The sequence below is a fragment of the Falco peregrinus genome, chromosome Z, assembly GCF_023634155.1.
Source record: "Falco peregrinus isolate bFalPer1 chromosome Z, bFalPer1.pri, whole genome shotgun sequence".
NCBI classification, from domain to species: Eukaryota; Metazoa; Chordata; class Aves; order Falconiformes; family Falconidae; genus Falco; species Falco peregrinus.
In genome coordinates this window covers 55,792,597-55,813,599 of record NC_073739.1, presented here as the reverse complement: position 1 = coordinate 55,813,599, position 21,003 = coordinate 55,792,597, and the positions used below count along the sequence as shown (strand labels likewise).

At 44.6% G+C, this 21,003-nt stretch overlaps 1 protein-coding gene and 1 long non-coding RNA gene across 4 annotated transcripts in view; one reads left to right on the top strand and one right to left on the bottom strand.

The window, feature by feature from the left end:
- The window catches only part of LOC114013328 (uncharacterized), a 28,056-nt gene extending 22,523 nt beyond the window's left edge, over window positions 1-5,533 (bottom strand). For both annotated transcript variants that reach the window (XR_008744866.1, XR_008744865.1), the window contains exons 1-2: window positions 5,383-5,533; window positions 1,426-4,396 (exon numbers count right to left, since the gene is read on the bottom strand). This is a non-coding gene — a long non-coding RNA (uncharacterized LOC114013328). The remainder of the gene's footprint in view (window positions 1-1,425; window positions 4,397-5,382) is intronic.
- A 114-nt stretch (window positions 5,534-5,647) lies between these two features.
- VLDLR (very low density lipoprotein receptor) lies at window positions 5,648-20,627 on the top strand. 2 transcript variants are annotated; one of them, XM_013302539.3, is made up of 19 exons: window positions 5,648-5,825; window positions 10,005-10,124; window positions 11,085-11,207; window positions 12,070-12,192; window positions 13,553-13,924; window positions 14,032-14,154; window positions 14,240-14,362; window positions 14,786-14,905; window positions 14,982-15,107; window positions 15,513-15,684; window positions 16,000-16,224; window positions 16,380-16,498; window positions 16,859-16,998; window positions 17,116-17,257; window positions 17,563-17,709; window positions 18,803-18,892; window positions 19,288-19,362; window positions 19,489-19,658; window positions 20,004-20,627. In XM_013302539.3, the coding sequence occupies exons 1-19, from the start codon at window positions 5,681-5,683 to the stop codon at window positions 20,037-20,039; spliced, it is 2,691 nt and encodes an 896-aa protein (XP_013157993.2). In that variant the 5' UTR covers window positions 5,648-5,680; the 3' UTR covers window positions 20,040-20,627. The 2 variants fall into 2 exon arrangements, with proteins under 2 accessions (XP_013157993.2, XP_055647315.1); XM_055791340.1 differs by lacking the exon at window positions 18,803-18,892.
- The last annotated feature ends 376 nt before the right edge of the window (window positions 20,628-21,003 follow it).

The window sequence follows — 21,003 nt, the reverse complement described above, 5'->3', positions numbered from 1 at the left end:
AAGTTTTAACCCATCCAGTTAATCATATTCCTTATTTTAACACACACCGCCATTTTTCCTCCTTTGCAAAGAACACCACAAATATCAATAGCCTCCTCCACTTTTATAGAGCTTTTGGAACACAAATGTTGGATTTCCCGCTATGCATGTGTACTTCCACAAAGGAGAACATATGCACTGTTAATCATGAATGTACATTAAAAAAAAAGCAAACAAATTTCATATTCCTCTTTTTCCACCAGAAAACTTTACAAACATGTTCTTCTGGAGGAATTTTAATACATGTTTGTGTTAACAGATACAAGTCTCACAGGAGAAACTCATCAGAATGTATTCCAGCCTACGTATACTGAAAATAAATTTTGCCATATCAGCAAGATCAATTTATATTTGCTTATTACTAAGCATATAGAGTTAATGTCACATGAGGGTATGATATTCTAAAGGGTATCTCATTTCTAAAGATAAACATAAAAAAGTGGAAGTAGCAACACTGTTGCAAAATGGGCAAGGCTATGTTTTGAAGCCACATTCTGTCTCGCATCTGACAGAAATGGAAGGTCTTTTTCCACCACAACTGAAGTTTTATCAAGTATTACTGAAATAAATAAATAAAAAGCATAGCGGAAGTTTTGGTTCCAATGCATGACTTACAACTCTCCCATATGCAACAGTATCACAACGAAACATGGATTTAGGTTTTGAAAACAAATTAAATACTTCTAGGTTCTGATCCTAACATGACTTTAACTATTGTGATGTCTTCCAATATTGTAACACAAAATAAAATACATTCATGCTCATATCACAGATGCTAAATCCTCACAAACAGGGGATCCCCATTACTAAGTGACTATACAAAGAAAATGGACTAATTTGTAGCAGAGGGGAGGAAATCCTGTCCTGACAGAAACCAGCAGCAAATTCCAATTGATGTTGGCACATCAAGAATTTTATCCAATGATTTTTCTACTGTGAAGAATACATCCAAAAGAGACAAGTATTTTCTAACCTCTTTCAGAGATGAACTATCTTTCTTGTATCACTAATGAAAATAAATACTGTAAAAATTTATATTAAAATCACCAGTGAGATACCAGTTGTCTCTGCCTCACTTTTACAACTCAGATGATGATGATAGGAAGGGTAAGGGGACCTTTTTTGTGAGTTTTAATTTCTGTTTGTTAGGTATCCTGAGGACAAGATAGGAAAGGTACTTTATTAGTGTAAAGATGTTTCTTTTTTTTCCCCTAAAACTGCAGGCAAAACACAGAACATGACATGGGTAGCACTTTTAACAACAATATGAACCTTCATACAGTTTGCAGAGATACACTGGGAAATTTTTTTTTTAAAAAAGAAGCCCAATTTGTCCCTTAGATACAGCCACACAATCACATGGATCAGAAGGATTCATGCACCTACCTATTTTAAATTATTCCCAAAGGATGCATTCTGTTTCTCTCATGCTCTGTACAACTCCTCTGAAGTCAGTAATACAGATCCTGGCTCTGCACTTCCAAAATACAGCCATGTGTACACCTTCTTCCATTACTGTTAGTTCAGGCATGCAATGATCTTATAAGCAGCTAATGTCTTTGATGGCAGGACATAATGAAGAAAATATTTTTGCAAGTGATCCTAAGGCAGGATGCTATCCCATGATATGTATCTGCTGCTTTTTCTACTCATGAGGCTTTCCTTTTCTTTAATAGATTAAGTTGCATACTGTAGACATATCCTCACTTCAGGTCCTTCACCAGAGGAGCTGGAGGCAAAAGTCCCATCGATTTAAGACCTGAAGGTGAATTAGTAATCCCAGTGCTTCAGGAACTCACTTAGAAATGGAGGCTACAGTCTTTAGGGTGAAAAGAGAAAGGAACACAAAACACACTGAATTCATACTATGTGTACTCCAGAAGGTCCTTTCTGTTCTTTATTTTCTCTTGTAAGTTGACTTTACACTCTATAACCAACAGAGTAAATTAATTATCCCAAAGGGTCCAAACCTATTATAAATTCAAATGCATTATCAGGGGGATTGATGTTGGAAAGTCTCTGAGGTCCCAGTATCCACCACAACGCCCAAAAGGAAAGGTAATAAGATGCCATTTCTTGTTACTCATGTCATTTCTAAGGCAAAGGCAATGCCTAACTGGTTCAGTTAGCTTCTTGGCAATCTTTTCCAGCTCTTCTCAAGGGAATAGCACTAGGCATTGAAGAATATTCATCAGTTATGGGTCAGAAAACAGGATGGCGACTTCTCTAAAAACAGCAGCAATAAAGCTATTACGCATAATATTTAGTACCGTATACCACTTGACATTTTACAGTTCTTCGTGCACACACAGATTGTTCTGCAGAATACCCTCAGAAAGATGGCATGTCCTATTATCACAAATGAGAAATCTGCAACAAACCTTCATATCTGGTGAAACTCCACTGAATCCCAGTGACTCCTCAGTACAATAGAAGAAGACACCGTTAGAAACATGGTTTAGGAATCTTTTTCTCTAGTGTCTCAGCCAGCCTGGTTAGTTAGAACCTACTCCTCCATAATGCCTAAGGGGTTTTGGAAACACAAGCCCTGTACCCTTCACATAATATATACATATTTATAATACATATTTGATAACATTACTACAAATATACATTAATGAAAATAGTAACAGGAGATGGACCTAGACCAGTTCTGAGGGCAGCGCCAGGCGCACTCTTTGAGATTGTTCTTGACTATGGGAACTTGCTTACCCGAGGTGGCGATCCCAGCCTTCTTGTTACACTCCCTCTCTGCACTCCCTGAGGTTGCCCACTTTCTCATCCACCCTCTGTCTGCAGCTTCCTGACTTCCCCACAGCTGAAGAAGTTCAACTCAAGCAGACATGGAAAAAAACAAAGGTGACAGAGGGTCACACACAGAAACAAAGCAAATGTTAATGCATTTCCTAGGCTGATGATGAAACGACTTAAGTTACAAAAGCCAGCTCACATTCCCTACAAAATTCAGCACCTTTCCTAAACATTAGATGCTACTGGGTGCTTTGCTCCTATGTAATTATCATGAACACAGGACTGCTATTCTCCCAAGTGCACATATTTCCAACAGAAACACACAATTTTATTTCAGTTCTCCTGTACAGATCTATTCTGGCTTGTATTCTTGTATTTGTTCATATTGTGTATGAACAGTGACATGGCAATTTGTAACACATACTGCAGATCCCTCCAGACACCTTCCCATTGCCACATGAAGCAAGCCTTTGCAAGACTATGGCTGCTGTAAAGGCATGAAACCGCCGTGCAGATGGCTCATGCCTCCCAGGGATCTCCTTGTAGGGGCTGACAGGCTACTTGCCTTTTTCTTAAATAGAGTTCCTGTAAGGATGGTGCTAAGGAAGGAAAAGTCCTTTCCTGTCTGAGATCCTTTTCTGGAGATTCCACCAGAGCCTCTGGATGATCAGACTCATGTACTTACTTACTTACGCATTTTAACTTAGTTGAAATGCCAAAAATTATTTCATAGCGTGTTCCGTTTTGGAATCGAAACCTCTAGGTAGGCAAAGAGCTAGGTACATCCAAGATAGAAAGTTGCTTCCCCATCACAAAGCCAGGTGTAGGTGCTCATGGAGCAGTGATAATGCAGGGGACAGACTACTTTTTCCTCCCTTCAGTAAATCTGTTATCTTCTTCCATAGACAAACAAATAAGACCATCAACTACCAGCATACACTAAGTTATGTCCAACCTTGTATTTCTGCATGACTGGAGTCTTCTCATGTACTGCTGCACTCAGTATATGGCTTATAAAATACTTCTGTAATGACAACAGGACATTTGTGAAAATGCTGTCCAGACCAAAGCACAGCAGACCATGCAAGAGTGAGCACCCGACTGAAGGCAGTATGTCATGCTGAAGATCTGCAAGGAGAATGATGTTTTCAGTGTACCACTTACACTAAGCCATCTTCCTGAGGACCCCAGTCAACCCCCTTGTACACAAGAGATTTTTCTTGCTTGAAGCAGCATAGTTTGCAAGAACAATGCTGTAGCGTCTAGCGCCACATACCAGGCAGGCTGGGATAGCAGAGTCCTCCCACTGCCCCTGAGGCCGTAAGGTCAAGGGGCTGTAGGGAGGCAAACACTAGGAACTGCTCTCTTCACATTTACACACATATCAGAAATATCATTCCCAGATGTATTTCAGTTACACGAAATAAAATCTTGACTTTTTTAACAAGTCTCTGATACATCAGCTGTGCCCATTTGGATGACCTGGATGCTCATTTGTTACGTGAGCTACAAGAGATAATCCACTCCGAAGTTATTCACGTGGTGGTATGATTTGTCTTCAGTGGAGTCACAACACAACTGGATGTGATTCAAAGAGGGCTTCCCTCTGCAAATAACATATAAAGAAATACTGTTATGACATTTAGGAAATACAGAGTCTCACATATATTTGGTTCATTGGAGGAATCATCCACATTACTGAAAAAGACTTAAAACATTAGGCTAAAAACTTAAGACTTCATTTCCAAGGAAAGAAACAGCAACCTGCTTTTTCAGCATTTCTGGATGGAGTGACTTGCTGTCTCCACTACAGTATTAACAGCACAACACATGATATTATCACAAAATAGCAAGTCTATGAAAGTAAATTAAAAAGAGCAGTGGATCACTAAGCCTCAATTGTAAATACTAAGTGCGCCTTGTGAACAAAACCAAATTTGGATTTCACCAACCCTTCTTTTCTTTATTTCACGAGGACATAATTGGATGTTCAAAACGCTACAAATAGGGAAGAAAACTACCAATTCTCTTCCTTAAAATAAAAGGTTAAGCTTGTAATTATACGACCTCGGCATATGATTTTGTGCAATTACTAATTAACTACGATGACTGATTGGAGAATGCAGAAGTAGTGATTTTCTTCTTCAAGAGCTGCGGCTGCTTCGTTTTTAAGTCAAGTTCTGCTACGGAGGAAGGGAAAAACCGGCACGCAGGCGTGGGGCGGCGGGGCACCGCGGGGGAGCAACGCTCCTTCGGCGACAGCCGCCCGCACCGCGCTGTGGCACACCTCGCCGTGCCGTCCCGGCCGGCGGCCCCGCAACGCCCCCTCCCCGCGGCGGGGCGCGCACGGCGGCATCGGCCCTTCGAGGGAGCGGGTGAAACAAAGCGGCGCCGCACCCCGCTCCGCGCAGCGCTCCGCCACCACCGCGCCCCCCCGCCGAGGCTGCTCCGCACGGCCGCCCGGGCGCGGGGGCTAGCAACGAGGCCGCACCGCCCCCCACACCGCCGAAGGCAGGCTAGCAAGGGGGAGCCTGGTGGGCTCTGCCGGCGGCACCGCACCGCCCCGCGCCGCCCGGTCGCAGCGCCACTCACCGTGCCGCGCCGAGCCGAGTCGAGTCGAGCCGAGCCGAGCCGTCCCTGTGTGCGGCACGGCCGCAGGTGCCGCGGCGGAGGAAGCGGGGGCGGGCGGCGCTGGCGAGCCAACCGGGGCCCGGCGCGGCGCCGTGAGTCACCAGCGGCCGCGTAGGGCGGCCGGGCGGCTGGTATAAGAGCGCCGCGGGGACACCCTCCCCCCGCGCATGTGTTCGTCTCCCTTCTCGCCTCATCGCAGCTCGGAGCGCGGCGCCAGCCCTGCCCGCCTCTCCACCCTCTCTCCGTCCTCAGCGCGGCAATGCGGTCGGACGGGCAGCGCGAAGACACGAGCGCCGCGGCAGCTAGCGGCGGCCCCGGGCGCGGAGGGAGGCGGCGGGTGGTCCTGTGCTGCTGGCGGCTGTGCCTGCTGTTCACCCTGAGCTGCCTGTGCGCCGCCGCCGAGGGTGAGTGTGGGGGCCGGGGAGGCCGGGGCGCGCACCGCCGGGGCTGTGCCCCCGCCGCGGCCCGCCGCAATGATTTCTTCTCCCATCACCTTTTTTTTTTAATTTATTTTATTTATTTAATATTTTTTTTTTTGGTCTCTCGGGCTGCTTGCCCGCCGCGCCGGGGGGAAGCGAGGCTCCGCGGAGGGGCGGCCGGGCCGGGCCCGGGCTCCCGGCTGAGGACAGGGGGCCGCTGCTGCCGGGGTCTGCCCCGCCGCCCCTCTTCGCCGGGGGAGGTGCCGCCTTCCCCGCCGGGGCCCAGGCGGCGCGCAGGCCCGTGAGGGTGGGCCTGAGCCCCCGCCCGGCCGTCCCTCCCCGCCCTGGGGGCGCCTCGCCCGGGGGCGACGCGGGTGCTGCGGGAGGGTCGGTTTCCTGCGGGATGCCTTCTGCCGAGGGGAGGGGGCTTTGTCGAGGAGGAGGGAAGAGGAGCGCTTGGCAAGCCTGCGGCGCTCAGGGTGCTGTCAAACTACTGTGCAACTTTGGCATTGTGGCATCCAGCAGCGTTGGCATATCTCTCCTTCAGGGCCGGTGTAACCACCGTAAGGAATCTCCACCTGGTGGCAAGGTTGCGCCTGGCCAGCGCCGGGTCACTCCTCCGGGCTGCGCTCGGGCTGGTAGCGCTGCTCCTGGCAACTCGAGCTCGCCTCCTAGCGTAGGAGCTGTGCCCCCTGTGGCAGAGGGACTTGCACGTTAAGCCGAGTGGATGAGCAATTAAAAATATCTTACTTTTGAGTGGAGGTGGTTAATCAGTTGGCTAACTCTGTTCTTCCTTCAGGAACCGAGATCCGGGCTACTAGGTGGGAGGTGGGCAACTGATGTCTGCATTGTTGTATGGCTTTTAATCTCATGACTAGTGCCCTAAAAAGTGGGCATAAGCATCAGATCTTGGCTGTGTTGGTGAAGTGGGCGCAAAGGTGGTTGGACCCTGTAGTCCTAACTGTGTGCAGTGCTTCAGGTGCTGGGTCTGTCAGGTAGAGGCCAACCAGGGCTTTGTTGCATCCAGTCAATCCTCATACAAGGAGGAAGAGGGGAAATGCTGCCTAGTCACTCCTCAGTTCCCAGTCACGTAGATTGCTCCCACGTCTGGTCCACAACAGATGTGATTAAACAGCTGTAGTATGAAGGACCAAGCTGGCTGGCACTGGAAGTCCAAGTGCACTGTAGTTTGAAGTCAGGATAGATACGCAGTGAGGGAACTCCAGCTAGCCTGTTTCTATCCTCAATTTGAGTTGGTGGCCTCACCAGCTCTCTCCTACTAGTAGTTGGAATTGACAGGGTCTAGGGAGAATCTAGGCTAGTTCCTGTCTGAGCGCTCTCACAGGGTTTCCCAATCACTGTTGCAAACTTTTCTGGGACCTGGTGTCAAATGACAGTGTGCAAGTGTCACATGTTCGACACTGCCCAGACAAGTAATCGGGCAACTTGCCTAAGGGGCTGAGACAACCAGTGACAGCAGAGGTATGGAGAAAGCTAGTTTAATTTGGGTAGTCGTTGTAACTGTGTTCCTTCACCCTGCACACACTGGTGCTCATGAGCCAACTTCTAGTAAGTAGTCACCTGGGGAATAGTGTGATCGTATGTGTTAGAAATCTCAGGCTGTGAAGTTACTGGTTCCTCTACATCTTTTGCCTAAGCCTTTATCCCAAGGAGAAAAGTGTGAAGGTGTTTCTGGCCTATCGGTAACACACGAAGGGAAGCTTTGAATTAGTGGATAATTGGTGCTGATGTAAAAATCATGAAGTGTCTAGTGACTGAAGCTGCAACTGAGGTATGACTGTTGCTTCAAATAGCAGTGGATTAGACTGGTAGTTTCATGACTAAATGGTTACCTGGCATTGCAGAACTGTGCTTGGTGTAAGACAGGGGAGTTAGTTTCTTGTTGGAACCAACTGTCATCTTAACTGGACCTCACTCCAAATGGCCTTTGGAGTTTGACAGACATCTTCAGGAGTAGCAACAGATGATGACCTTTACCTTTGTGCACCTGTGTGGGTGGTGGGTCCTGTCAGTTCTTCACTTGTTTGTGGGCTAACAAAAGCAGTTGCTCTGACATTTCACTTGCTATCAGCTGCAGAAGCGATGAAACCTTCCTGGAATGGCTTGTGAGGACTGTAATTGTACAGTTATAGCTTGTTACTCTGGGCTCAATTACAGTTTCATTTAGCCTTGTGTGTACCTTTCCTGCAGCATTTGGTCAAAGCGATACTACGTTTGTAAGTCGCTATGTGCTAGGCTGGCTTAGCAAGCCTTTTCTGGTTATTCTAGCTTGAAATAGAGAACTAAGGCCTGTGGAGTTATTTTGGGATCTCCTGAGTGGCAGACTCAGTCTAATATCTCTAGTATGCTATTTTGGGAAAGGTTGACTGTTCTTAGTCTGAAAGCCTGGATGAGAATGTCTCAAAACTAGCAGGAGTCAGTTGTTGCATATTTTGGGTTGGTTACAGTAGTAACTGGCATAACACATGACCAGGGCTGGCAAGTAGAGGGCTAGTTCTGTTAGAGGTTACTGGACAACAGGGTGATGTCTGGCTCAGAGCAAGCTGATAGCTGTGGCTTCTGCATGCTCTCTAAGCTGGCTGGTGTGTGCCTTCTAGCATAAGACAAGCTACTTGTTTGACAGATTTTGACCAAACTGCAGTAGCTTTACAAAAATCATGCTACTATAAAGTGCATGCAGTTGTAACTCCCATTCTGGAAAGGAAAGAAGGGCTAGAAAGACAGTCTGCAAAAGCTGATGTTCAGTTTTTTGGCACCCTTTGAACAAGTTCCTGTGAAACAAATTGTTACAGCTTTACTCTGACAAGTGACCTAGTGTTTTACTCAACAGTAAGATGGCTAAAACCTCAGCAGAGCTCAGTAAGGTGCTGTTTCAAATCCTTCACTTCTAGCATGAGTTTACTTGAGACAGTCAGCAGGTAAAATTGCCCATGTTGTCCTTGCTTGTACTCTGTCCAGGGTTTGCCATTGCCTAGTGCCTGATGGGTAGCCAGTACAATGTGAAATGGCTGAATAGCTTCCTTCCACTTGGAAACTGCCTTGCATATTGTGTGTCATACACAAAAGATACAACAAGTAACGGTCTACTAAAATTTGATGCCCTTTGTGAGCCCTGGAATGCCAAGACAAAGTACCTCCACTAAATGATGCAATAAACCAAGGAGGAAGCAAAGTCTTGCATCATGGTGTAGACATGTGCGGCCAATACTAATGCTTGATCTTGCACACTTGCCTGCATGCATTACATGGAACAGCTCTGGCTTAGCTGCTGAACAAGCAGGCTGCTGCTTTTAGTTACGATTATAACACAACTTCAAGACAAAGTAGGTTCCCTTGAGGGATGGGGTCATACAGTTTTAGAGTGGAAGATACTCTGGAAAGTGCACTCCAGCTCTAAGCATTGCAGAAAGCAATACCATACTCAGGCATACTATCAAACCAAGAGTTAACAGTTATGAGACAACAGACTTGATTCCAGAAGGAAATGATAAACTATCTTGTTCACTTAGCATCACACTTGATCTAGATTTAATAAGCAAGATCCAGTTAAGTAATCACACTTCTGTGTATACTAAGGAGTGTCTCTGGGTGCCCTTGTTTGAGGAGTAACTTAAATAATGAAAACTTCAATAATGAGAACTTGTTCAACTACAGAGCAGATATCTAAGCTATCTTCACAGACATCTTGGGGATTCTGCTGTGATGTGTTAGCAGCAGACTACTGAAAGGCTAATCCAGCTTGATATTAGCCAAGTTTAAACCCAGCTTGCTTAAAGTTTGGAGAGTTTTTAGAATGCAGTGCTAGGTGCTAGACAGCAGAAGTCATTCTGTGCACACACCCCTCTGCCTTGCAATCTTGACCCTGCCTTGAAAAGGAAAACTCAGTAAGAAGAGCACTGAGGCTGGTTTACTGTTGTCTGGCAGGTGGACTGTCACAGTGCTTACGCTCTGCACTTTGTACTGTGAGGGGAAGCTTCTGACTCTACTTGTGTGATTGAATAAGGTGACTACAAAGATCTGGAGCTCCAATCTGATTTTATGCTGATGTTACGCTGTTTGTGCTGGGTACTTCTTGATCACCAGTGGGGGAAGGCAAAGTATTGTTAAACAGCATCAAGGCTTAGGTTCCTTTTTTCATTGAAGGTGCAAGAACGGAATGTGAGGAATCCCAATTCCCATGTAGTAATGGACGCTGTATTCCTTTACTCTGGAAATGTGATGGTGATGAAGACTGTTCAGATGGCAGTGATGAGAATGCTTGTGGTAAGTTGTCAAAATAATACCTCTGTAGTAGTACTTGCTAGTTGGCAGAGTGGGCTTAACAGCAGATAGCTGGAGAGATGCTTATCTCATACAGCACTTCTGACAGAATGCAAAGTAGATGACAAATTTTGTAGAACAAACGGAGGACTATCTTGATGCCTTTTATCTGAGGCAGTTGAATTTTTCAGAGTGCTATGAAAATATCCTCAAATTGATGACTGAGAGAAAAGAAAAAACAGAAAACCCAAAAATCTTTATTTGTGAGGTCGGTGACTGTCAAGAACAGGATGTAAGCCTGTTCTCAGTTGCCTAAACATGTGGTAGAAACTGCCTGCTATCAGCACTTAGCTGTTGGCTATTCCATGGTTAAATACCCTGTTTTATGTGTGACAGTGAGTCTGCTGAGTCTCCTATAAACACTAAGTCTAGCTTTGCCTGCCAGCTCTTGCTTTAAGCAGTCATAGAGGCCAAGATGGATGACTAGATGTACTTAGAGATGAGGCAAAACAGATTCAATATCCAACACTGGTGTAGCCAAACTGCCAGTCTGCTCAAGCAGGCCTAAACTGTTACTTTAGGGTTACATAATACTGTGTTTCTGTAATCACAAATCAAATGCTTTGATAATAGTCTCAAGAGTTCAAAATCTGAATATTAATATCAATAGACGTTACTTTAGCTCAAGGGTGTTCAAAGCAGCAGTTATTCTAGCAGCATGGTCTCCCTTAACAACAGCAGTCCTTCATTGCCTGCTTACAGGAATATAAATCTTGCTCTGTGCACAGTATAACTTCCTAGAAAGCATTAAACAGCGCTCGTTAGACTGGTGGAGAATGACACCAGACATCCAAGAACCAAGGACATTACATCACTTTCCTAGGGCAAGGCAGCTTATCTCTAGCTGCAACAAACAAGCTAAACTTTGGTCTTTAAATACAGGGTTGTCCTTTTCCCTTGCAGTGAAGAAGACATGTGCTGAATCTGATTTTGTGTGCGTCAGTGGTCAGTGTGTGCCTAACAGATGGCAGTGTGATGGAGATCCGGATTGCGAGGATGGATCTGACGAGAGTGCTGTACTATGCCGTAAGTGAGCCTGGCTTGTTGGTGCAAGCAAGCCTGTAGGGTGGAGAGCTTTGACTTCTTGCCTGATTGCAGCCTGGCTCCCCCTCCTAAAGGAAGGATGAAATTGTCTTGGAGAGCACCTTCCTAAGTGCTAGCTTGGCTTTGGCCACATCGGGATCTTGACAAGACTTTTTGCTACTTAAAGATTCAGTGGGGACTCTGTGGTTGTATCTGGTAACAGATAGCAAGTACAAGGTTTTACTGGCAGTCAGAAGCAGCAAGCACAACGTGGCAGGCCTGACCATTGCTGTGGCTTGTTCACCAAGTGATCACTTTCTTCCAAGACAACTACTTTGCAAGATAACCAGAGCTGTGTAGGAACTGAGTGACTGACTACATGCTGGGGGGCGGGAGGCAGAAGTGCAGAGGCTTGACTGTGAGGTCTCACAGTTAGCAGCCCCAGTCTTCATTGTGGTAGCTAATCGAGGAGTATAGATCTGTGAAGCTTCATTTCTCTGGATCAATAGGATCCACACTGAGGAATACTTCAGCCCGAAGCCCTACTGCACTTTGGCATTACTCCTGCCTACTACTACATGTTATAGCTCAAGCTTCTACAGTGTAAATGGAATGCAATCACAAAACTACCATACAATGATACTTTTAAAATACTAATCTATTAAGAGCTGGAAGCATTTTTTTTACTGAACACTGCAAACTGGCGTAACCTCTTCCATGATCAACCCATCAACTTAGATGGATGCTGGCATCTAGTTAACAGCAACTTTGTCCAGAGCTGAAGCCTTTCAGTCTCAATTTTCTGGACAACTGCTAAAACCCAAGATCAGGAGCTCTTAAATTGAACTTAAACTTTTTTCAATAGATATGAGAACATGCCGGGTAAATGAAATCAGCTGTGGTCCTCAGTCAACCCAGTGTATCCCAGTGTCCTGGAAATGTGATGGTGAAAAAGACTGTGACAGTGGAGAAGATGAAGAGAATTGTGGTAAGGGAAGAAATGGTGGCTGCATAACTCTATTTGAAATTGACTTGTCTGGAAAGAAGCTAGCTGGGCAGTATACCTGGGAAGATAAATTTCTCATAGTATCAGTATCTCCTTAATTCCAATTCATCTTCTATTGCAGCCCACTTAAGGCGGACTTGTTCTAACACTCCTCTATCCTGCTAAGTTAAGAATACAGCAATATGAGCTATTCAATATCTGTCTCTGGTCTCTATAGTTAATTTTCATAATAGTCATAGGCTTAGTCATGTGTCAGGCAACCATCAGAACTTGTTCTCTGCAGACTTTCTCAACAGGTAACTGTAGTTGCTGCATACATTAAAACAAATGGTCTTCTTAAAATGTGGTAGTCACTTGTAGCCAGTGGCGCAGCTGATCTGCTTTACAGCCTTATCCTGGAGTATTCTGTGCACTTTTCTGAAAGTGCAGAGTAGGGAAGCTAGGTTTCAGGTGTTGGTGGACAACTTTAGCCAGGTAAGCAAGTGAAGCTGCCATTACAAGCATTCAAGGGCAGCATTCCTGGCTTGTTCTAATAAACTTGTGTATGTACAGGTAGAGGTGTCCTGATACAAATTTGCTGTAACCAAAGCCACAGGACAGGCTTCAATCAGAGCCACCTTACCTGGGTGGGCTAATGAGACACAGATCTTCAGACTTCTGCTAAGTGTCTAGAGTTGCTGCCTGCCTTAGCAAGGAAATGCCTTAATCTGACAAGTAAACCCTACAGACAGTGTTTCTAATGAAGCTGATAAAACTATCAGCCTAGGCATACTGAGCTGCTAGCTACAGTGCTATTAAACCAGCATAATTTTTACTGGTGTAAGTTGTGTGGGTGTGCTTAATACCACAGGATCAACTGGTGCAAGATCTTGATTTGTTATCCCCACTGGCCCAGGCAAATGGGCCACTGCTGTCCTGGGGACCAGCACAAAACACTTCAATTTCAAACTACAGTGCATGCTGACCATCTGGCTACCTTGATCTTAGTCTGTACTCTAGAGTTAGCAATTCTCTTACCTTCTGTCTCTGGTTCACAGGGTTTGAGCCTGTTTTCTGAAAGGCTCGCGCTCTGAAGTGGAACAGCCTAGCTGCTTCAGAAGGAGGTTGTTTTCACTCAGTAGCTCAAAACTGATGCCTCTCACTCATAACACCCAAATGCACAGAGGACAGTGTGCGGGGCCCCAGTGTCCTGTAGGTAGTTGGTTAGGCTCTCCTAGAGCCTCATACAGGATGCTGATTTTCTGTCAGTTAACAGCTGGTGAAGAACCTGCAAAGCAAAACACCTTCATACAAACTTGCCTTCTTGTGATAATCTGCTAATCTCTTACTCCTATTACTCCAGGCAATGTGACTTGTAGTCCAGGGGAGTTCACATGCAGCAGTGGGCAATGTATTTCCAAGAGCTTTGTCTGCAATGGTCAAGATGACTGCAGCGATGGCAGTGATGAGTTGGAGTGTGCTCCTCCTACCTGTGGAGTTAATGAGTTCCAGTGCAAGAGCTCCACTTGCATTCCCATCAGCTGGGTGTGTGATGATGATGCTGACTGCTCTGACTACTCAGATGAATCCCTAGAGCAGTGTGGCCGCCAGCCTGCACCTCCTGTGAAGTGCTCGGCTAATGAGGTGCAATGCAGCTCAGGTGAATGTATCCACAAAAAGTGGCGCTGTGATGGAGATCCTGACTGCAAGGATGGAAGTGATGAAATCAACTGCCGTAAGTTAACTTGATCCCTCCTCTAGGAGGTGCTGTTTGGCTCCTATTTTATTTTCTTTCCTTCAGCAGACCTCATGAGTTTAAGTCTATAATGGCTGTGTCCTCAGCTTCTCGGACCTGCAGACCAGACCAGTTCAGATGTGAAGATGGGAACTGCATCCATAGCAGCAGACAGTGCAATGGTGTGAGAGACTGTCTGGATGGTACTGATGAAGCAAATTGTAACAATGGTAAGTGTAGAGCTAAGCAAGTACAAAGTCTTTGCAGAATATCAGTTGAAGCTGGTAGTTGCCCTCACAGTCTTCATTACCTCAGTTATTCAGTGCTCTGGACCTGGCAAATTCAAGTGCAGAAGTGGAGAATGTATAGATGTCAATAAAGTGTGTAACAGTCAGAGAGACTGCAAGGACTGGAGTGATGAGCCCCTCCAGGAGTGCAGTAAGTGAACAAAATCATTACACAATGTTGACCACTAGACATACTTGGATACTGCATCTGAGCTGTCAGATGTCAGTCTAGAATGCCCATCTGTACTTCCTTGGTGGCAAACATACAACCAAGAGCAACCTCTTGATAGGCTAGTTTTATCCAAGCCAAGCTGGCTATTGGGATAACATGAAGGTATTAGAAACTCTGAAACATCCAGGAGCAGCAATCTTTGCCGCTGCCAACTTGTAACACAAGTATTTGAGCTGTGAGCTTACTATGATTTTGAGGAGGGTCTATTGCATGTGACTTCTGATAAACTACTCTAGCACTTGATGTGGCAGGCATCATTAGAAAATGGGTGGGTGTCTGGTAAAGCACTCCATGACTGAGACTTTAAATATGTCTCAGAAGTGGCCAATTCTTTTCTTCTAGGCATAAATGAATGTCTGGTGAACAATGGTGGATGCTCTCATATCTGCAGAGATCTTGTTATTGGCTATGACTGTGACTGTCCAGCTGGGTTTGAGCTTATAGACAAGAGAACCTGCGGAGGCAAGTATTAATAGGTTAACATGGACCCTACTGACGGTATTGGAGATGAAAACAAATTAAGTTATTGTCTTTACAGATATCAATGAATGTCAGAACCCTGGTATCTGTAGTCAAATCTGTATCAACCTGAAAGGGGGCTACAAATGTGAATGTAGCCGTGGCTATCAGATGGATCTTGCTACTGGGGTGTGCAAGGCAGTGGGTGAGTATTGGCATAAGAATTCCATATCCCCACTTCAAAATGAGGTAGCGAGTGATGTACTTAGTGATGTACAAGTGATGTTTACGTGTTCGTGGTTTTGACACTAGTTGTTATGCTGCTATCTGTAACTTGTACAGACCTGAATACTCATAACACTTTGAATGATGCCATGATATGATACTTAAAGCTGGCTGACATAACTGCTTGTGTCTGCTGCCTGGACGTGAGGACCCTCCCCATAAAGCTGTGGAGGGAGGAGAGGATGAGGTATGGTGCAGCCAAGACTTCTGTCAGCATCCACTAGCAGGTGTGGAATGGCCAGTACTCTTAAATAAACTTCTCATAAGAGAATAGTATGTGACTGCATGTCTAGAAGCACAGATAACACTTATACTCTTTTCACAGGGAAAGAACCATGTCTAGTTTTCACCAATCGCCGGGATATCAGGAAGATTGGTCTTGAAAGGAAAGAATACATTCAGCTAGTAGAGCAGCTAAGAAACACTGTGGCTCTAGATGCTGATATTGCTGAGCAAAAACTTTACTGGGCTGACTTCAGCCAAAAAGCAATCTTCAGGTAAATGAACTCCGCTTCTGAACCCTAGTGTGCTCCCCTAAACCATCCCACGTTTTTGCCCAAGATAATTCTCTAGGCTCTGGTGATGAACTAGATTCCTGATGTCCTAAAGGCAAAGTACAGTAGATGCGAGTTCCCATAACCTGCAGTATGTATGCCTGTTGCACTTCCTAGTAACTGCTGCTACAGTTGTACAAAAGGCTCAAGTGCTCTTCAACACTGTCTGCCTGAGATGTGTGTATTATTTGCTGAGGCATACCAACTCATAGTATCTGTGGAGGAAAGGATTGAAAGCAAGTAATTCTTGTCTTCCAGTGCCTCTGTTGATACCCGTGATAAGGTTGGAACACACGTCAGAATCCTGGATGGCATACACAGCCCTGCAGGAATTGCTGTTGACTGGGTTTATAAGAACATCTACTGGTCTGACTCAGCTGCAAAGACCATTTCAGTGGCTAGCCTAGACGGCACAAAAAGAAAGGTTTTGTTTCTCTCTGAGCTGAGAGAGCCAGCTTCTATTGCTGTAGATCCTCTCTCTGGGTGAGTACTTGTCCTGGTTGTCTTAAGAGTGGACCTGCCAGCTATGCCATGTCCTGATAACTGACTTAGGTAGCCTTTGTTAGTTACTGGTCATAATTAAGAGTGGTACTACACAGTACTATAGTGCATCATACAACATAAATTCTGCTTCACAGCTTTATGTACTGGTCAGACTGGGGTGAGCCAGCAAAAATTGAAAAAGCAGGAATGAATGGATTTGACAGACAGCAGCTTGTGACAACAGAAATCCAATGGCCTAATGGAATTGCTCTAGGTATGTTGAACTTGTCTCTGTGCCAGAGGTATTCTGGAGCTTAAGCAATTTGTTTGCTGCAAAAGCCAAGGTCATCCCATTCTCAGAAGCTGAAAATAGTTCTTTGAAGGAAGCTCCTGCATGCCTGGAGGCACTGCAACAGGCACAGATAGCACTTTTCAGATTCTGAAATGGTAACTTCTCTTGCATTGCTCTATATTGAGGCACAGGCCACTTAGGCAGCCTTCTGCATCCTGGTATGGTAAGAAACTAGGGCAACGCTGCAACTATCCTTGAACCTGTGGGTGTTTCAACTTTTGCAGGAGGCTTTGGGAGGCTTTTTCCATGTAGAGAGTATATGTTTGGGATTTTTTCCTCTAGATCTTGTAAAAAGCCGTCTGTACTGGCTTGATTCTAAACTACATATGCTGTCAAGCGTTGACTTCAATGGCCAGGACCGTAGAATTGTGCTGAAGTCTCAGATGTTCCTTCCTCATCCTCTTGCTTTAACAATATTTGAGGTAAGAATGACTTCCTGTAGTAATTGTCAAAAATCCTCTTCTTGCTAGTACATGGCTAGCAATTATGGTGCTGATGGCGACACAGAGATAACGGTATGCAATAACTCTGTGTTCTAGGACCGTGTGTACTGGATTGATGGAGAGAATGAGGCAGTCTACGGTGCCAACAAATTTACTGGATCTGAATTGGTTACTTTAGTAAACAACCTCAATGATGCACAGGACATCATTGTGTATCATGAGCTTGTTCAGCCTTCAGGTAACTCTAATGCAACTTAGTTATGTCACTGTGTACTTGCAAGGAGCCCGCTGTGCTCGGGTGCTGGCAAGTGGTATCCTTCCCCTGTATAGCTGCCCACTTCTGCTTAGAGGGGTTGGAGCTTCTAACTTAGGCACCCCCACTGGGGTTGAGAGAAGGTAGAGTTGCAATTGCTCTTGGGTGAAACAGGTGCAAATCTATAACCTGCAGAGACAAGTAACTCTGCTACGACAATGACTGAGCAAATAATCATGCTATACACTTGCAGCACAAAGGTTTATTCCTGTTAATTGCTGTACCAACAGGCAGGAACTGGTGTGAAGAGAACATGGCAAATGGAGGCTGTAGCTACCTGTGCCTGCCTGCTCCTCAGATAAATGAAAACTCTCCAAAGTATACCTGTGTATGTCCTGTTGGATACTTGTTGCAGGAGGATGGTCTGAGATGTGCAGGTATAGTAACTTTGAATCAGGGTTCAGTTGTAAATTGCTGCTTGTAGCACTCTCACTGCTGCTCCATTTTAGTAATAACTGAAGCTTTTAAATTTGTTATTGATAATCCAAGAATACCTCCTTTCTGCATCAGTAATGAATGACATGCAAAGAGCTGTCCTCAGTTAATGGTTGGACTCAATCTTAAAGGTCTTTTCCAACCTAATTGATTCTATGATTCTATGACTGAGACCTTTTCCAGGATGAATGGGGAAGGAGTAGGGGTACTGAACCTGTTGGAGGCAGATAGGGTAGACAGCTTTGCATGAGTTGTCATCTTCTAGCATGCATTAAACTGGCCGTCAAAGTCCGCAGGTGCTATTCAAAGTCCATGCTTGGCTTCTGCATCATCACCATTTGCAACAGGATCTTGTACCTCCTTGGCTTTCTGCAGACAGCGAGCACATGCACAAAATATACTGGGTCCCTTTCCTGTAACACAAGGGGTATAAACTAACATGACTCTACAGTGTATAAATAGTGTTGAAAAGCTGATAGGCTAATCTTGCTGGCCAAGAAAGTCTGTTTGGACCTCCTTTTGTGGTCCAAACAAACACACTGCTGCTATTATCCTCAGCACTGATTATATGGGAGGCTTATTTGTTTTGTGGAGCAAAACTAGAAACTCCAAGGTGCCACTCACTATGTTGCATGTTGATTCTGACTGCCACAGTTGGAGCACTGAGTGCAAGAACGATGTCCTCAGTTGGCTGCTCTAAAGGGTTGCTATAGGGATCAAAGACTACCTAATCAGTAAATTTGGGGAAACTAAAATCTCACTCAGAAAACCTGGAGCAATGGGGTGGCTTACTCTTGTCATGATTCTATAAATACCTGTAATTCATGCCTGATTAACTATCTAGCCTTGTTCCTGCAATTTGTTGATCAAAAACCTTCAGCTGAGGGTGTGCTAGTGAAATAACTGTCAGTGTTTCCAGTAAAGCTAACAACCTGCATGATCATTTTGCTATCTGCTAAACATTCACTACCATGGCTGTCATAGCTAAGCCATTGTGGAACTTCAGGATTAATTGGGTTCTTGATCTATAATTAGTTTCAGGTACTGGAACAACTGTGGCTTACACTGAGGCTAAAGATACCAGCACAACAGAAAAATCTCCAACTGTTGGACTAGTTCCTGGAGGTACTGGTCCCAAAACTCAGACTGCTGAACATTAGAGAAATTAAATGCAAACTGACCTGCTAGCCTACTTGAAGTTTTTTCCTTTGCATGCGAGTAGAAAACACAGGCCAGGTCATATCTATAGTATAAATACAACAACCGGAGCATGTGATAAACAGAATTAGTTCACTTATGACAGTGTGGAACCTATTGGTTCCATGAAATCCCATGAGTGCTCAGAGAAGGCAAAGCAATAAAGCTTCCTACTAGTATAGGATAAAGCCAGTTAGGCTGTTCTTGCAGTGTGTAACTGTGAAGCTAATACGTGATAGCAGCTTCTGGGCTTGGGAAGTGCTTGCTATGGTCAAAGTCTGCCAGCCTGTCAGTAAGCAAGCTCACTACAAATTCTCATACAGGATTAAACATCACTGGTACCTCTGAAATACCTGCAGCTGGAGGAACATCAGCAGCTTGGTCTCTTCTTCCTGCCTGTGAGTAAAGCATTCACTGGCCTTTGGGACTCCTTTTGGGTGGGATAAGCCATGTTCTTAGAAACTCTGAGTCAGGAGCTTGACTTGACCTTATTCCTTATTTGAAATCTGTTTCTCTCCCAAAAGTATTGCTGCTGGTAACTACAGTGGCTGGCTACTTCATGTGGCGTAACTGGCAGCACAAGAACATGAAAAGCATGAATTTTGATAATCCTGTCTACCTGAAAACTACAGAGGAGGACCTCACAATTGATATTGGAAGACACAGCGGTTCAGTAGGACACACCTACCCTGCAGTAAGTAAACGTATTGACATGTTTGAGGCTTCAGGTTAATCCTTAGAGCAGGTATAAAGAATGCCAAATGAAACCTGACTTGAGTTTAGGAGAGGTCTCTGCTCTTAAAAGCTGCTAACCACAGCCAAACTATTGGGCTGAATTAGCTGATAACTTGTCCTTTTAATAAAGGGTGAAGTTGTAGTAGGTGACTCCTGTCCTATACCTGTGACAGTAATTGGTGCTGAATGTGGTCACTAGTCTGCAGAACTAGCTCCTGCTTCAAACTGCTGTGTAGTGATGATATGCATTGTTTCTTCTCTCTTACTAGTACAATTGTAGCTAATTTACATTTACTTTGTACAGATATCTGTTGTAAGCACAGATGATGACATGGCATGAGCACTGGATCAGCAATCTTTTCCGGTTTACTTGTGTTTCACACTCTTTGGGGATAGTAACCAGGTTTGTGGCTAAAAGACTTCCTCCATTCTTGGAAGAAAGAAGACACTTTCTGTATGTATGGAACACTTACGTAAATAACTATTTTATACACTTAATGACAAATTGTGTAAATACTGGTCCACAACAATTCAGCTTTTGGTGGTTACCATTTTGTCAGTAACATCACTGACCAAATATAAAGCACTTTCCATAGAAAGCCATATTCCAGCCACAACTTGTAACACCTGTACATATGTTTATAGGACACTTGTAAATATTATTCTTGGAAAATCACTATCAAGCACTTTGAAATAGTTCAAATGTAAATTGTACACTATTTTTAATGATTGGGGCAATGGCAATAGGAAAAAACGGGTTGCTATGATTGCCAAAAATTTGTAAACATAAGTAATTTTGTATGTATGATTGTTCCAATCCTATCTGTTACCTCTTAGAGGTATACAGGTATGAATGCTTTTAAAGAAACCACTGTAAATCTTGAGTGCAGAGGGGAAAAAATAAAAAAACCAAATCAAACTGTTAAAAGTGTTGGTCTCTATGTTAGCACTGAAGTAAAATACAGTATCTTCTAAGTTGGAAACTTTAGTGGGCTACACTACTACTGCCAGCCAGAACACGAACTATTTCTTAAGTTATTTCAGCAGTACTCCAGACAGCGAAGACAGTACTGACCTGCCAGGTGACTGAGGTTTGTACTTGAGACTAATAGTCACAGGGTATTGGACTGAATGGGTCTCTCCTTTCATATGAGTCCAACTGGAGTCTTTAAGTTAGGGTTGACAGTGGCTACAAATACTCAACCACTGTTGCAAGCTCTTAGGAGGTATCATAGACAGATGCTATGTGGAGGCAGGTCAAAGCACTGTCTGCCAGGTAAGTGTAATGTCCATGCAAAGGATGT

Excerpts from the sequence above, each read along its gene's own strand:
- VLDLR (XM_013302539.3), top strand. The coding sequence starts at position 5,681 with ATGCGGTCGGACGGGCAGCGCGAAGACACGAGCGCCGCGGCAGCTAGC. Across the intron at positions 14,155-14,239 it reads TGAAGCAAATTGTAACAATG|TTATTCAGTGCTCTGGACCT; the intron begins GTAAGTGTAGAG and ends TCATTACCTCAG. Across the intron at positions 16,999-17,115 it reads TTGCTTTAACAATATTTGAG|GACCGTGTGTACTGGATTGA; the intron begins GTAAGAATGACT and ends TCTGTGTTCTAG.